This window comes from Triticum urartu, chromosome 4A, assembly GCF_056163025.1.
Source record: "Triticum urartu cultivar PI428250 chromosome 4A, HENAU_Tu73, whole genome shotgun sequence".
Classification (NCBI taxonomy): Eukaryota; Viridiplantae; Streptophyta; class Magnoliopsida; order Poales; family Poaceae; genus Triticum; species Triticum urartu.
In genome coordinates, this window is record NC_141876.1 from 528750556 (window position 1) to 528764956 (window position 14401).

Here is a 14401-nt window from a genome sequence, read left to right on the forward strand (position 1 = left end):
GGACCACCAGAAATGGGCTAACATAAACAGTGAAAAAAATAGTTTGAACCAAAACAAATGGGCCAATGGCTACATGGGCCCAGGCGGCGCCATGTCATACCCAGACTGGAGTGTTGATGCCACGTCATCATGTAAATGCATGACGAAAAAGTCCATCACAGAGGTCCGGTCCTGGGGCGGGCCGGGCGGGCTTGGGGACCGATCGGTGACGGTAAATGACCGTCATGATTTGGCCTAAATCCATGACAGACGGAAAATCCGTCATGGTTGGTCGGGTGGACAAATTATGACGCGATATACATGACGGACGTGCCCACCGTCACCGACAGTCATCGATGACAGTTTCTGGGCTCTCGCTGACAGACAAGGGCTGTCACAGATTACCATATTTCTTGTAGTGTTGTTTCTCTCTTGTCGTCGTTGCTGGTCCACCACACTGGTGTAACACCCCGGATATGACTTTCCCAATTTGTACTCCAACTCTTGCCGTTTCCAGCGTTAAGTTATTTTATTTTCTCGGGTTCGGGTTTTTGTCTCCGTGTGTTGTTGTCGCTGTCATGCATCTCATATCATGTCGTCATGTGCATTGCATTTGCATACGTGTTCGTCTCATGCATTCGAGCATTTTCCCCGTTGTCTGTTTTGCATTCCGGCGCTTCGTTCTCCTCCGGTGGCCATTTCTAGCTTTCTTTCGTGTGTGGGGATTAAACATTTCCGAATTGGACCGAAACTTGCCAAGCGGCCTTGGTTTACTACTGGTAGACCGCCTGTCAAGTTTCGTATCTTTTGGACTTCGTTTGATACTCCAATGGTTAACCGAGGGACCGAGAAGGCCTCTGTGTGTTGCAGCCCAACACCCCTCCAATTTGGCCCAAAACCCACCTAAGCCTTCTCCATCGTCTAGATCGTTCGATCACGATCGCATGGCCAAAAACCGCACCTCATTTGGACTCTCCTAGCTCCCTCTACCTTTATTTATAGACCCCCTCCTTCAAATTCGCGGATCCCCCTCTCCGAAACCCTAAATTTCCACCTCGCGCGCCGCCGGACAATGTCCGTCCCGGCCCGGACAAACTCCGCCGCCGTCCGCAGCCACTGAGGCGCTGCCACGTGTCCCGGGACCGCATCACCGCGCCGCCATCCTGCGCGGGCCCGCCGGGGCCCAAGGCCGGCCCCCGCGGCCCGAGCTTCTCCGCGCCCGCGCCCGGCTGCCCCGCCGCCCGGTGGCCGGAGCCCCTCACCGCCCCGTCACCGGCCACCTTGGCCGCCGCCGCGGGCTTCGACGCCGGCCGCCGCGAGCCGCCTGACGCGTCGCCCCTTCGTCCAAGCCGTCAACGCCCGCGAGCGCCGCGGCCACTCCGGCCATCCCCGCCCTGCGCCTACCTCCTCCTCCGTCGGCCGACCCCAACGCCGGCGAACTCCGGCGACTCCTCCGGTGAACCTTGTTCCGCGTGCCGCGATCCAGATCCGGTGAACAGTAAACCCTAGGTCGTTTTTTTACTTCCAAGTCCCGAAAATTCCAGATCCATGTGCCCATGTTCGTCGTGCCGTAACTTTGCATCCGTAGCTCCGATTCATGCATATAGCATATCAAAATGTTCATCTCAGAGAGTAAATCATTTCATTCCATTGCATCATTTTCATTTGAGTTCATCTTGATGCCCGAAATGCTGTTAGAAGAGGGCTACTTGAGATAATTGTCAGATCTGCTACTCCATTTAGGTTGTTGTCATTTTTGCCATGATTAATGTGTGCATGATATGCCCATGAGTTCTACATATGTTTTGTTAAGGGTTTTGTCATCTTTCCAGAGGTGCAACCCATGTATTTTTGTGATGTGTGTGGTGACTAGCACGAGCTTGCAAAGTGGTGCACTTGTTAATTCTGATTTCAAGGACTTGGCAATTCCATTAAGCCCTTGAGCTGTTTATCTCATATGGCCATATGTTCATGTTGTTTCCTAGTGATCCGTGCCTCTTATGAGGATGATCAGTAAGGATGTTTTGTTAATCTTGTAGTGCTCTATCCATCCTTGTCTTTGTTTGCAATTATGGAGCACCCTAGCTTGAGTCAATCAACCTCTACTTTTGCTACTTTGTGAATCTGGGCAGATTGTCAACTTGTTTGCAATTTTGCCGATGATGTTGTAGTTAATCCGTGCATGCTATGCTATTGTTCTTGCCATGTCTAGCTTGCATTTTGTGTGTTCTTGATAGGTGTATGCTTATTTTGTCATGACTTGCTCCGTGTTGAGTGCATCGAGCTCGTAAACATGCCTACTTGATATCTGTTTTTAGCATGCTCCAGTTTTCACTAAGTCTGTGATCTGATTATGTTTTTGCTATGTTCACATGGTTGCAATTGTATTTTCTGATCCCTTTTGGATCAAGGTCACTAAGGGACTTTTGTTAAGCTCTTTGAGTAGCTCCATGCCATGCTTTACTTTGCCATGTTCAGGTCCTGTAGCATGTAGTTTTGTTGCTCCGAAGAGTGCTACCTGATCTGAAATTCCAGACAAGTGATAATTTCACTAAGCCTGAGATCTGTTTGCCATATGCATTTTTGCCATGCTTGTTTGAACCTGTTAATGGATGAATTGGCCGTAGCTCAGTGCTAGACTTTTGTTAAGCATCTTGTATGCATCCCTGCCATGTATTTTGTTGTCATGTTTGGGTGCTGTAGCATGTTCATCTCATTGCATTTAGATGGCTACTTGCTGTAAATTGCAGACCGGTGCCATATTTGAATCGCTTGCCATTTCCAAACCTTAACTCCGATTCCGGCGTTCTTTATATCATTTTCAAGCAATTTCATCTCATCTTTCCAGTGACACGCTTGGATTTCCAAGTTAAGGCCAGGTTCATGCTTTCCTTGTCAAATCTTGCTTATGCATCCCGCATCGCATCCTGCATAGCATATCATCATTGCATCATATTGTTTGAGATCTTGCACGTGGTTGATTTGTGTCCTTGTTGCTTGTTTGTCTTGTTTGGGTAGAGCCGGGAGACGAGTTCGCTAACGAGGAGCCCGTTGAGTTTGCTTTCGAGGATCCAGTCAACTCTGACAACTTTGCAGGCAAGATGATCATACCCTCAAAATCACTACTATCTTCGCTATGTTAGTTTGCTCGCTCTTTTGCTATGCCAATGCTACGATGCCTACCACTTGCTTTCACGCCTCCCAAATTGCCATGTCAAACCTCTAACCCACCATGTCCTAGCAAACCGTTGATTGACTATGTTACCGCTTTGCTCAGCCCCTCTTATAGCGTTGCTAGTTGCAGGTGAAGATTGGAGACCGTTCCTTGTTGGCACATTTATTTACTTGTTGGGATATCATTATATTGCCATGTTATCTTAACGCATCTATATACTTGGTAAAGGGTGGAAGGCTCGGCCTCTCGCCTAGTGTTTTGTTCCACTCTTGCCGCCCTAGTTTCCGTCATATCGGTGTTATGTTCCCGGATTTTGTGTTCCTTACGCGGTTGGGTTATAATGGGAACCCCTTGATAGTTCGCCTTGATTAAAGCTTTTCCAGCAATGCCCAACCTTGGTTTTACCATTTGCCACCTAGCCTCTTTTCCCCTTGGGTTTCCGAAGCCCGAGGGTCATCTTATTTTAAACCCCCCGGGCCAGTGCTCCTCTGAGTGTTGGTCTACCTGTCAGCTGCCGGTGGCCACCAGGGGCAACTCTGGGCTGGCCTACCCGTACCTAAGACAATCTGAGTGTGCCCTGAGAAAGAGATATGTGCAGCTCCTATCGGGATTTGTCGGCACATTCGGGCGGTGTTGCTGGTCTTGTTTTAACCTGTCGAAGTGTCTTGAAGAACCGAGATACCGAGTCTGATCGGAACGTCTTGGGAGGAGGTCTATTCCTTCGTTGACCGTGAGAGCTTGTCATGGGCTAAGTTGGGACTCCCCTACAGGGTTTTGAACTTTCGGAAGCCGTGCCCGCGGTTATGGGCAGATGGGAATTTGTTAATGTCCGGTTGTAGATAACTTGAACCTTAACTTAATTAAAATGAATCAACTGAGTGTGTTACCGTGATGGCCTCTTCTCGGCGGAGTCCGGGAAGTGGACACGGTGTTGGAGTAATGTTTGCGTAGGTTGTTCTCTAGTTTCTCGCTCGCGCTTTGCCTCCTCTTCTCGCTCTCTTGTGCGAATAAGTTAGCCACCATATTTGCTAGTCGCTTGCTGCAGCTCCACATATTTTACCTTGCCTTACCTATAAGCTTAAATAGTCTTGATCGCGAGGGTGCGAGATTGCTGAGTCCCTGTGGCTCACAGATTACTATTACACCAGATGCAGGGCCTGATGATTCCGCTCCAGGTGACGCGTTTGAGCTCAAGTGGGAGTTCGACGAAGACTCTCAACGTTACTATGTTTCCTTTCCTGATGATCAGTAGTGGTGCCCAGTTGGGGGTGATTGGGACCGTGTCGCATGTTGGGTTCTCTTTTATTTTGGCGCCATAGTCGGGCCATGAGTGTTTGGATGATGTAATGTTACTTATGTACTTGATTGACGTGGCGAGTGTAAGCCAACTATGCTATCTCCCCTTTTATTATCTATATTACATGGGATGTTGTGAAGATTGCCTAACTTGCGACATATGCCTTCAATGCGATTATGCCTCTAAGTCGTGCCTTGACACGTGGGAGATATAATCGCATCAAGGGTGTTACAACTGGCCACCACGCCACACCCCTGTCGAAAATATGCGTCTCCGTCACCTCTAGCGCTCTAGCAGGGCTCCCTGCCACTTCTCCTCCGTCTCCGTTCAACTACCTGTCCTCCAATCGCCTCGCCAGGTACCATCCTCTACCGTGCTCGGCAACTGTTTGATGAATCGCTAGAGCCGAAAACGGTTCTCCCTTCTTCTTTGTAGCAATGGATTCCGATTTGGAGTACATATACGAGTAGTATGTTGAGTCGTCCGGCGGCTCGTGGACGATGATGAGTATTCCGATGAGACGATAATGATGCAGGCGGTCCTTGAAAACGCAGAGCATGCGGAGGAGCATGTTCTCAATTTCAAGGGCTCGATCAAGGGCCATTGAGTGATCAACCGCAGCAATAGGGCGTGCGGGCATTTGACACTTATGGCCGACCACTTTGCCCCCGATGCACAATTCACTGACCATTTTAGCCGGTGTTTTTGGATGCGCAAGACTGTTTTCAATTGTTTGTACCATGGCGTCTGATCCTATGATGACTACTTCATCCTGAAGAAGGATGCCGTGGGAACGATTGGCTTGATCGTGCGGAGTAGAAAAAAACAAAACATCGAATGTATGCGGCTACAGTTGGATGACTGTCTCTCGCATCCGTGTCTACGGAGTGGTCCCCCTGTCTGCGGACGGATGCGGGAGAATTTTTACAGGTTACCATGTTGAAGATGCCCTTAGGTTGGTTTTACACCTTTCAAGTTAAGGGATGTCACGAACAAGGGGAAGTTACGGATTGAGAACTCACAAAGAATAAACAAGACAATGTACGTTGAATATAAATGGTACCTACTTAATTGTATACTTTTATATTTGCACACGACACAAAGATTATTAGGGTTTTATATGAAACCAGATGGTTGCCCGTGCGTTGCAACGAGAGTATAGACGTTCCAGTAGATTAGCCTATTACCTCACTGTATTGTACTAGTGTTTAGGCGTGTGGGTTTTATATATTATGAAATCAGATGATTGCCCGTGCATTGCAACGGGAGTAGATTAACCTATTTCCTCGATGTATTGTACTAGTGTTTAGGCGTGTGGGTTTTATATATTAATTAATATAAAGTGGGGCAAAAGTCTGCTTTGACATGAGCGAAGTATAGCTCCATCCACGCCATCGTGCTTTGCCACCAGCTAGTACATCATACCCATCCATCCATGGTTCTATCTATCTATCCAACTAACTACTGGTGCGAACCAACGGGCGGACAGACCAATCGATCGATTGGCATGCAAAAAGTGCGGGGGGTATGCATGCATGTGTTCCTATCTTACGGGAACCGCATGAACACGCGACACGACCCAAATCCTAACGCGACGACACAACTCCATGATATATACTCCCCACCTCCTTTTGAGGGATCCACGATACTGCCTCCTGCTTCCTCCGAGTTAATTTGTACCCACTCACCAACCAACCAACGAACCATCCATGCATGCATGCATGGTGAGCAACACGGGTTACGTGTGCACCCATGACCCATGCATCAGTATCACCCCCCTCCTCTCACCCACTTACCGTGAACTAAGGGGGTGTTTGGTTCAGAGACTTTTTAGTCACAAAAACTAGAAAATGTCCCTAAAAAGTTCTTAGGAATCAAACGGGAAGGACTTTTTCTATAGGGACTAGAAAAAGACTCTGCTGAAGAGTTTTTTTTAAATAGTCCCTGAGACTAGAAAAAGTCTTAGGACTTCTAAACCAAATACCCCTAAGCATCGGCGCACTGCGTGCGTGCACGGGTGTGGATCCTCTCCTCCTAGAGCATGCGGTCGTTTTCGGCAAGATTAATTGCCATGCACCATTATCCATCGTATGCGCAGAATGACCATTTTTTTCCCCTGCTGGTTTCTTCCACACGTACTACGTACGTAGTGTGCTACGTTATGGAGTCGAAGCACAATGGCATTTTTCTTCCAGGCGGCCGAGGCTAGGCCAACGGTGCGGCGGCGCGTGGGACCCGGGCGGCCGGACGTGCGTGCAGTGCGGGTCGAGCTTTCTCTGCTCCCACTCGCTGGACTGGATGGACGGGTGCTCGGTCAGTGACTGCCACACCGTAGATAGCTCGACCGTCCGGCCATCATTTCAGGCGGCCGTCCCGGAAGGCTTTTCCGTCCAACGATCGAGTTGCCAACCCCGTAGGTTATACAGTCGAGGACGCCGAGATAGCACTCACAGGGGCGGGACAGAAAGCGCGGCGGCCAGGCTGCCGCTGCCGGCATGATCATCGTCGCACTCGCACGGAAGCTCGATCTAGCAGGGAGGAAGGGGAGGCGGCATGATGGAGTGGTCGTCCGATCCGATTCACCGCCCACCGTGCATTTGCCTGCACTGCACGTCTGTCTCTTGCGGCCTTTGCGGCGGATCCGAGCATGCCTAGCTAAGGAAACTACTCCTCCTCCACCACGGAGTACTAGCTACTTAGGTTTTGGGCAATGGCCGGCACCCGTATGATGAGGCGCTGAAAGGCCGATCCATCCATGCATGGAGCACGCGGCATACACAATTAGTTGGCCGCTTCCATCCATCGGATCGGATTGAACGGCACCTTGCTAGCTACTCCTTCCGTTCCGAATTACTTGTCGCAGGTATGGATGTATCTAGATATTCTAGATACATCCATACCTGCGACAAGTAATTCGGAACGGAGGGAGTAGTACCTAGAAAGTGCAACGACTGTCCAACCTATCTAGTATATCTTGAGCCTCTTTTGTCGTGCAAAAAATGATAGGCACATCCGGTCGCCGCATTTGGGAAATAGGTGCCGCGACGACTAGGGTGTCGTCGTGTCTATCACCCGTTGGGCGCGTTCTGCCTCTGCTTTATGTGGCCAAATTTAGCCCTTGTGATGTTACTAACAAAAATTCACCAGTCCTGATCTACTTATCACGTCATTCCGAAGCTCAAGTTCAATCATTCTCGAAAAAGAAGAAGAAAGAAAGAAACTCAAGTTCAAGCTCTGGGCTGGACCTCGGTAATGAGGCAAAACGGAAACAAAGAAGGAAACCGAAGCTCGGCGGCCTACTACGACGGACCGCACGGGCCTTCATGGTTCGAAGCTCTGGCTGGGCCGGCATTGACTGGCCCATCGTGGTTTCGGAGAGGCCTCTTCTCAGTGCAGCAGCATCACCGCGGGGGAGGAGGATGGTTTAGTTTAGTACCACCTCGCCCGGGCAGAGAAGAGGACGTGCCTGGGACGGATACAAATAGCACCCGTGGTGCATTGGAGAGAGCACGCAGCTGCGTGGTGAGCACAAAGCGAATTATTCTTTCGCCTTTTACTAAAGAATACCGTGTGCACGCCACACTAAGCAGCATACCCTTATTTTTGGAGGGCGTCTCCTCTTTGTGAGGAGGCCCCAACAAACATGAATTTAAACTTTTGTAATCCTTAATTTATGAAAGTTGTAATTTAAAATATGTGGTAGCTACTCCCTTAGTTTCAAATTATTTGTCTTGGATTTTAGTGCTAGATACCTTGCAGAACTATCTACTTTGATCTCATCTGCGCCATGCTCGCATCATTCCTGACTGATGGAAAGTGGTGATCTGTGGCTCGGCCATGAGACCTTTTCCCTTTGTTCAGGATGAGTGAAAATGCCCTTGTGATAAACTAAAGAACCTTCTCCACTCAAGAACAGACCTTGGCCTCAAACCTTGGCAGGACCACGAAGGCAATCGACGTCGGGGCCAGGTGCACCGGCGAATCCACGGCGGCGGGCACCGGGTTCATGGCCGGGACGCTGGTGCCGTCTTCTCCCAGCTCCAGCGGGACGCCATTGAGCAGCATCGTCCTGCTCTGGTGGTCGCCGTCCTTGGCGGTCAGATGGTACTCGTCCCTCTTCGTGCTCTCACTCGACGGCTTGCTTCCCAGCCACGAGACCGCTCTCCTGAGCCCGCCGCCGCGCCTCCGGTGGCCGCCGCTTCTTCTCTCGACGCTCACGTTGAGGTCGTTCTGGAGGGTCACGTTGTACCCGGTGCTGTTGCTTAGGTTGATCAGGAGGACAGTGATTCCTTTCTGCATTGTGGAATAAGAAAGCTTTCTTCAGAATAGCACCGATGATTGATCTAGCAAATGTTTCAATGATATAGTCGAAGTAACTGTTCAGACACAACTAACTTGGCAAACTAAGTAGAACAGCCATATCACTTCAAAGTTGGTAACAATTCTAACAGTATCTGAAACTATCTCGATCAGTTCGCTTTAAGAAGGTCAAAGCGTCGGATTCTTACGTGTCGCTTGCTGCAGTGGGCATAAGCACGCAGCTTACGCGGTGCATTTATATCAACTGACAGAACTCCATTGCCCATAAGCCGATGCCATAGCAGAGCACTGAGAAGAAAAGGAGGGGTCAGCACATATGAGCCGTGCTCTGGAAAACACTGCGGCGACTGCAGTTTACAAGTGTGAGGCTTGCCTGTAGTAATCAGGATTTGGTAAGAATGTCTGCGTGTCAAGCAGACCGTAGTTGCCACCGATGAGAGTCTGCCTGCAGAACACTTTTGTGTTGTACTTCGACGCCATTCCAAGTTGATCTAGGTACCTGTTTGCATCGAAATTACGTCACGACTTTTTGGTCGCACAAGATACATCTACACCCTTCACAAAAAAGAAGAAGAAAGAAAGATACATCTACACCAATGCTGTACTTGTGTAAAGTTCATGAGAAAATGTTGAGAGCTGACCAGATGCTGTTCATGAAAGTATTTGACACCAGTTGACGGCCATTGTTGAACACCCCACCGCTTTCACTAACCCAAGAAGAAGCCCATGTTCCATGCCTTTGGAGGGTAAGTTGCATGTCCCGGTAAGTGTCTTCAGCACGATCTAGGTACTTAGGATCTACTATCTTCCTCATAAGGTGGACATCGTCCCCTGAAAACAAAGTGTCACCACTGGATGTTATTCACCACTATTTTGTTTTCTATGAAAGGGCTTGCTATTCCTTCAAAAAACTGTTTAGATAAGCGTTTTTATTTACGAATTTCATGAAGCTTCCTTTGCATCATGTATCACAACTTCACAAGAAGGGACCAAATTAAAATGGCATGGAAATATATTGTTTTATTGCAGAAGACAAGCATTAGTAAGACATGGACATAATAATATTAGTAAAGTCCCGCCTACAAAATTCTCAGCGTCATTTCTTTTTTCTTCTGATATCCCTAAGCCATGCAAAGCATCAAGATATAATTTTGGAGCACAACAATGAGCCTTTTCTAAATGCCACCAGAGCAAAAGCAACATATCACATACCTCCACCAAGATTGTAAATATGATGCGTCAAGGCATTAACAACACCGTGACCTGAAGTCTGAAGTAACTGAGTGTACCACTGTTGATCAAAGAATCCTCCAGGGGCTAACAGGAGTGGCTGGGAGAGCGGTGTCCTATACAACTGCCGGAGTATGGATTTAAGTTCAGTTACATCCTTTCCGTAAAGTTTGGCATCGACTCTTGCCCCGGTTCCATGCCCACTCAGCTCATTACCTGACAAGAAAGAATGTTCATGCCTTCGGAACTCAGAAGGGATAACATAGAAGAGCTGACTGAGCACAGAGCAAAAAAATACAGTAGATTACCGAATTCCCACGAGTCAATTGGATATCCTTTTGAGATTGTGTATTTGACAAAATCATAGGTGTTTGTAGAGTTCCACTTCCCTGCCCAGAAGGAACGTTGGACATTATACCTTCCATGGAGTGCATTCAGACCAAATGTGATAACTGCTCTGCAGATAGATTTGTGTTCACCCATGAGCTAGTTCTGTCGAGCACTTATAAAATGAACAAATGATGCTAAACAAGCACATATCCCTCAGTGTGCACATCAGTTCCTTGTACATATATATATTTAACTTAGTTATGTTGATAACTTCATCTGGCTTGGTTTCACTTTTACCATATCTCCTCCGTAAACAAAATATAATGTTGAGGACATGCAGAAAAAACGACACTGCTGGTTATTTTCTTCAACTATCAGTAGGTTAAAAAAGCATCCAGAACAATGATGGAAATGCAATATCACATGGTTATGGCTATGCGAGCACAATATGTGAACATCTGACACAAGTTATGCATGCTAAATTCAAAAAACTTGATATTAGATGCCTCACCCTGTTTTTTGGAATAGATCATTCAGTTTGTCCCACCTATCCATACTTAGACAACCGGCTGAGAAACCAAACAAACCATTTGACACATTTGTGAATGGAGAGCACGGACTATTTGTCCCAACTCCGTAAACAACTCGGTCTTGCAAAGAGCCTCCCAGCCTAATCCTCAAATTATGAAATTCTGCAGACAGAATAAAGATCTCTTTATATATTCATCAAAGTAACAACTAATGCTTAGAACTACAAAAGATGTCTGCAAGTAAAAATAATTATAATCCACTGACATGAGTTCAACTACATATGCTGCATACTGTATTATCTCAGAATTCTGGAGCAGTTGCCTTAAATATCTTGTGATACTTGATAAACTAGAGACCGTAACAAGCATAGTATCATTGCAGAGAGAACATAACCTTTTTTTGAACACAAAATTCACAGTAGGTGGGCAAATTATGCGCATAGATCATACGTAGTACATAGTCTAGAAAAACAATTAACATAGACCCAGCAGCAACTACCGAATGAAGACTAAAATATTCATACCTTGAATGGCTTGAGCCAGAAAGGGGTGATCCAAATCCTGAACAAACCAGTCGTTGGAAACAGCATGAACACGAAAAGCAGGTCAGTCCATGAACCACAATGTGCAGTAACAGCCTGTTGTTACTTACTGACAACAAGTCAAGAACATAAGCGTACCAAATTCAGAATGGAAGATTGGCCCCAGGGGCACTGATTGTAGTTGCACTTCTCCGGCGGCCACCAGTCAATGGTGGCGCAGATGTAGTTCACATCCGTCTGAGCAATTTTAGCGGATCCTTTAACTATGACCGTCGCCTCCTCCGGCTGCTGAGCCGAAGCCTGGTGAGGAGCATGTAGGCAGACAAGCGCGAGGAGGAGGAGGAGATGCCTCGCCGCCATGCTTCCTTACCTAGCAGAACATATATAAAAGCAAAAAATCAGGATACTTTTGTGTGTTCGTTCTGCAAGCTCACCATCAGATCCCGAAAATCGTGCATAATTAGCCAGTGAGACGATGCGCTGAGGCTGAATTCGCCCAAACAATGCGCGGAATTCATCAGCCCGGATGAGACCATGGGGCAGGCAATTGCAAATTAACGGGATTAACCACTCGGATCAGTATAGCAGACTAACAGTAGGGTCTGAAAATGCTGGCGTCTGTGAGAAAAGATGCTAATAAAGTACTGTAGGAAGAAGGAAGCGAGACGAGACGAGACCGCACCTTTCCCCTTCTTCCACCAACCACTCCGTCCCCGTCAGGCGTCGGCAACCAACCGGGAGAGCCGCGCGCGGTCGGCCGTGAGATCCGGCGGCCGGCGGAGCTGCTTCGGAGCTGAGGCCACCACCGCTTCCTCGAGCCGCAGGAGGCTCCACGGGACGCTCCTGCTCTGCTATCCCTCACTCACTCGGCAGGGCTCTGGTGCCGCTGGCTTCTTGGAGCGACGCGGCGGCCGGGGGAGCAGCGCGGGGAGCAGGAGAAGGAAGGAACACGCTGGTGGGTATTTCTGGAGATCCGTGGTAGATTTATTATTCTTTGCTTGTTCCCATGAATGCTTTTTCAGGCGATGAACTTCTTCTTCCTTTGCGAAAAGGAGAGCTGCTCATTCGCGCTGGACCAATCCATGCGCCATTTTTGTGTATGAACGAGCTTGTCGCTTCAAATGGTAGGACTACTCTCTGTTTAGTGTCTACGGATTTTTGCTGATACACTTCACAGTCAGAGAGCTGTTGGGTGGAGGTGGGAGCGTCCCGACAGCGACAGTGCACCACCTGGAGCCAAAGATTCCGATTTCTTGATTATCATTCTTAAATAAATAAATAAAAAAGAAAGAAGAGAAGGTGTCGGTTGGACGTAGGTCGGGTCTTGTAGGCTAATTCTCTCTTGTTTGTTCAAAAATCTTTGCGGTTCAAACTAATTTGCTGAACTAGTTTAGATTAAACTAATTTGTCAAACTAGTTTAGATTCTACGAACGAATGTTGGGGCAACTTAGAGCATCTACAACTGGGCTCCCCATACATGTCTCTGACGACTAGATAGAAATTTGGCACCAACCGGCTCAAAGTCTAGACTAACCACCACTCCTCATATCCAACTCAAATCTAGGACGAATAGGAAAGTTCCGGACGCGCCCGAGCACGTCCGCATTGGTATATTGTCATATGTCTGCTAATTTTACAGGAAGTTTGAGACGCCAAAGAAATTATGTACGGTTAAAATCATGTTAAACAATCTTATTGCTAAAAGGCAAGAACTACTCCACGCGTGTTTTCCCCCCTGCTTTTGAAGTAACTTATTTTTGTATCCTTAAGTTCACTCTACCGCAAGTCGCAAAACTATCGTCCTTGCTAGTTAGCCTTGAATGTGCATAGTCTGGTAGTTGTCAATGCTATTAAGGTGGAGCCACTCTTTGACCAAATTCCATGACCTCAAGGTGAACCGACAATTGAAAAGCAAGTGCCCTACGGTTCTCTGAACCCTTTTGTAAACAGGACAAAGACCACAATTTGATCAACCTCGCTTGGCCAATCTATCCATCGTCCAGATCCTGTTTTGGATGGTCAACCAAGCAAAAAAAAAATTGACTTTCGGCGGCACCCAAGCCTTCCAAACCATGGAGTCCAAAGATGACATGACTCTTCCTAAGAATTGCGTGCGATAAGCCGAGGCCGCAGAGTAGTGCCCACTATCCGCAAGCTTCCACACGATGTCATCCTCGATGTGGCCGTCTAAGGTGGAAATCATTAATAAGCATCCATGAGGTGAAGAATTGACTGATGTGCCAGGCGGACACCATGGTGGCTGGGTTGATCTTGAAGATCCAAGCTTTTTCCTTGACGGCCTCATGCACCAACCAAGTTTTCCTCATGGACGCGTCGTCGATGAGGGGGCGATGTCCCTAGGCTTGCGGGCGAGGAGCCAAGGGGAGTTCTAGAAAGGTGGTTTATCTCCGTTGCCCACAATGATGGTGGTGGATGCATAGAAGAAGTTAAGGTCGTCCTCGTCACATGAGTTTCCCATGCCAACCCACAATTTTGTTGGCTCTTTCCATTCGTACCATGGAACTATAGCCTCAACGCTTGCACGAATTTGTCAGTATTAAGCACTTATCGTAGCTATAAATAACCTCCTGGGTCAAACTAAATTGGCCAAATAGCCAAGTCCTCTTTCTTCTTGATACTATTCATGTAAAGCCAGTCAATTTTCACCCAATGGAAAGATAATAATTGTAACATGTAAACATTTGCCTAAATAGAGTACTAACCTTTTTTTCTATGAAACTAACAATGTTTTTTTCATGAATATCCAGAAGCATCTCAAAGATTATTTTTAAATGTTTTTTAAAATTAAATCTTTTTTCAGATTTAATTTTCCTTTGTGTGTGAACATGGGCTTCAACACTCTATATTTGTCCTTGACCGTGGTAAAGTACACTTCTAGTGGGAGCGTTGTTCGTTGTTACACTTTTTATTCCTTTTTTGGGGAATTGCTAATTGCATGGAATATGCATGTACCTCGGAAAATACCCTTTGGTTCCT

The 14401-nt window shown here is 47.4% G+C and overlaps 1 protein-coding gene and 1 non-coding gene across 2 annotated transcripts; one reads left to right on the forward strand and one right to left on the reverse strand.

The window, feature by feature from the left end:
* The first annotated feature begins 7964 nt into the window (after positions 1-7964).
* Positions 7965-8084, forward strand: LOC147976422 (U5 spliceosomal RNA). The gene has a single exon (XR_015602345.1). It is a non-coding gene; the product is annotated as a U5 spliceosomal RNA (small nuclear RNA).
* A 15-nt stretch (positions 8085-8099) lies between these two features.
* Positions 8100-12554, reverse strand: LOC147976423 (heparanase-like protein 2). Its single transcript, XM_087518784.1, has 10 exons — positions 12086-12554; positions 11542-11773; positions 11386-11422; positions 10843-11023; positions 10310-10458; positions 9984-10217; positions 9413-9602; positions 9145-9270; positions 8960-9059; positions 8100-8744 (listed from the first exon to the last, which is right to left on the reverse strand). Exons 2-10 carry the CDS (start codon positions 11761-11763, stop codon positions 8358-8360), a joined length of 1626 nt encoding a protein of 541 aa, XP_087374910.1. The 5' UTR covers positions 11764-11773; positions 12086-12554; the 3' UTR covers positions 8100-8357.
* Positions 12555-14401: the final 1847 nt, after the last annotated feature.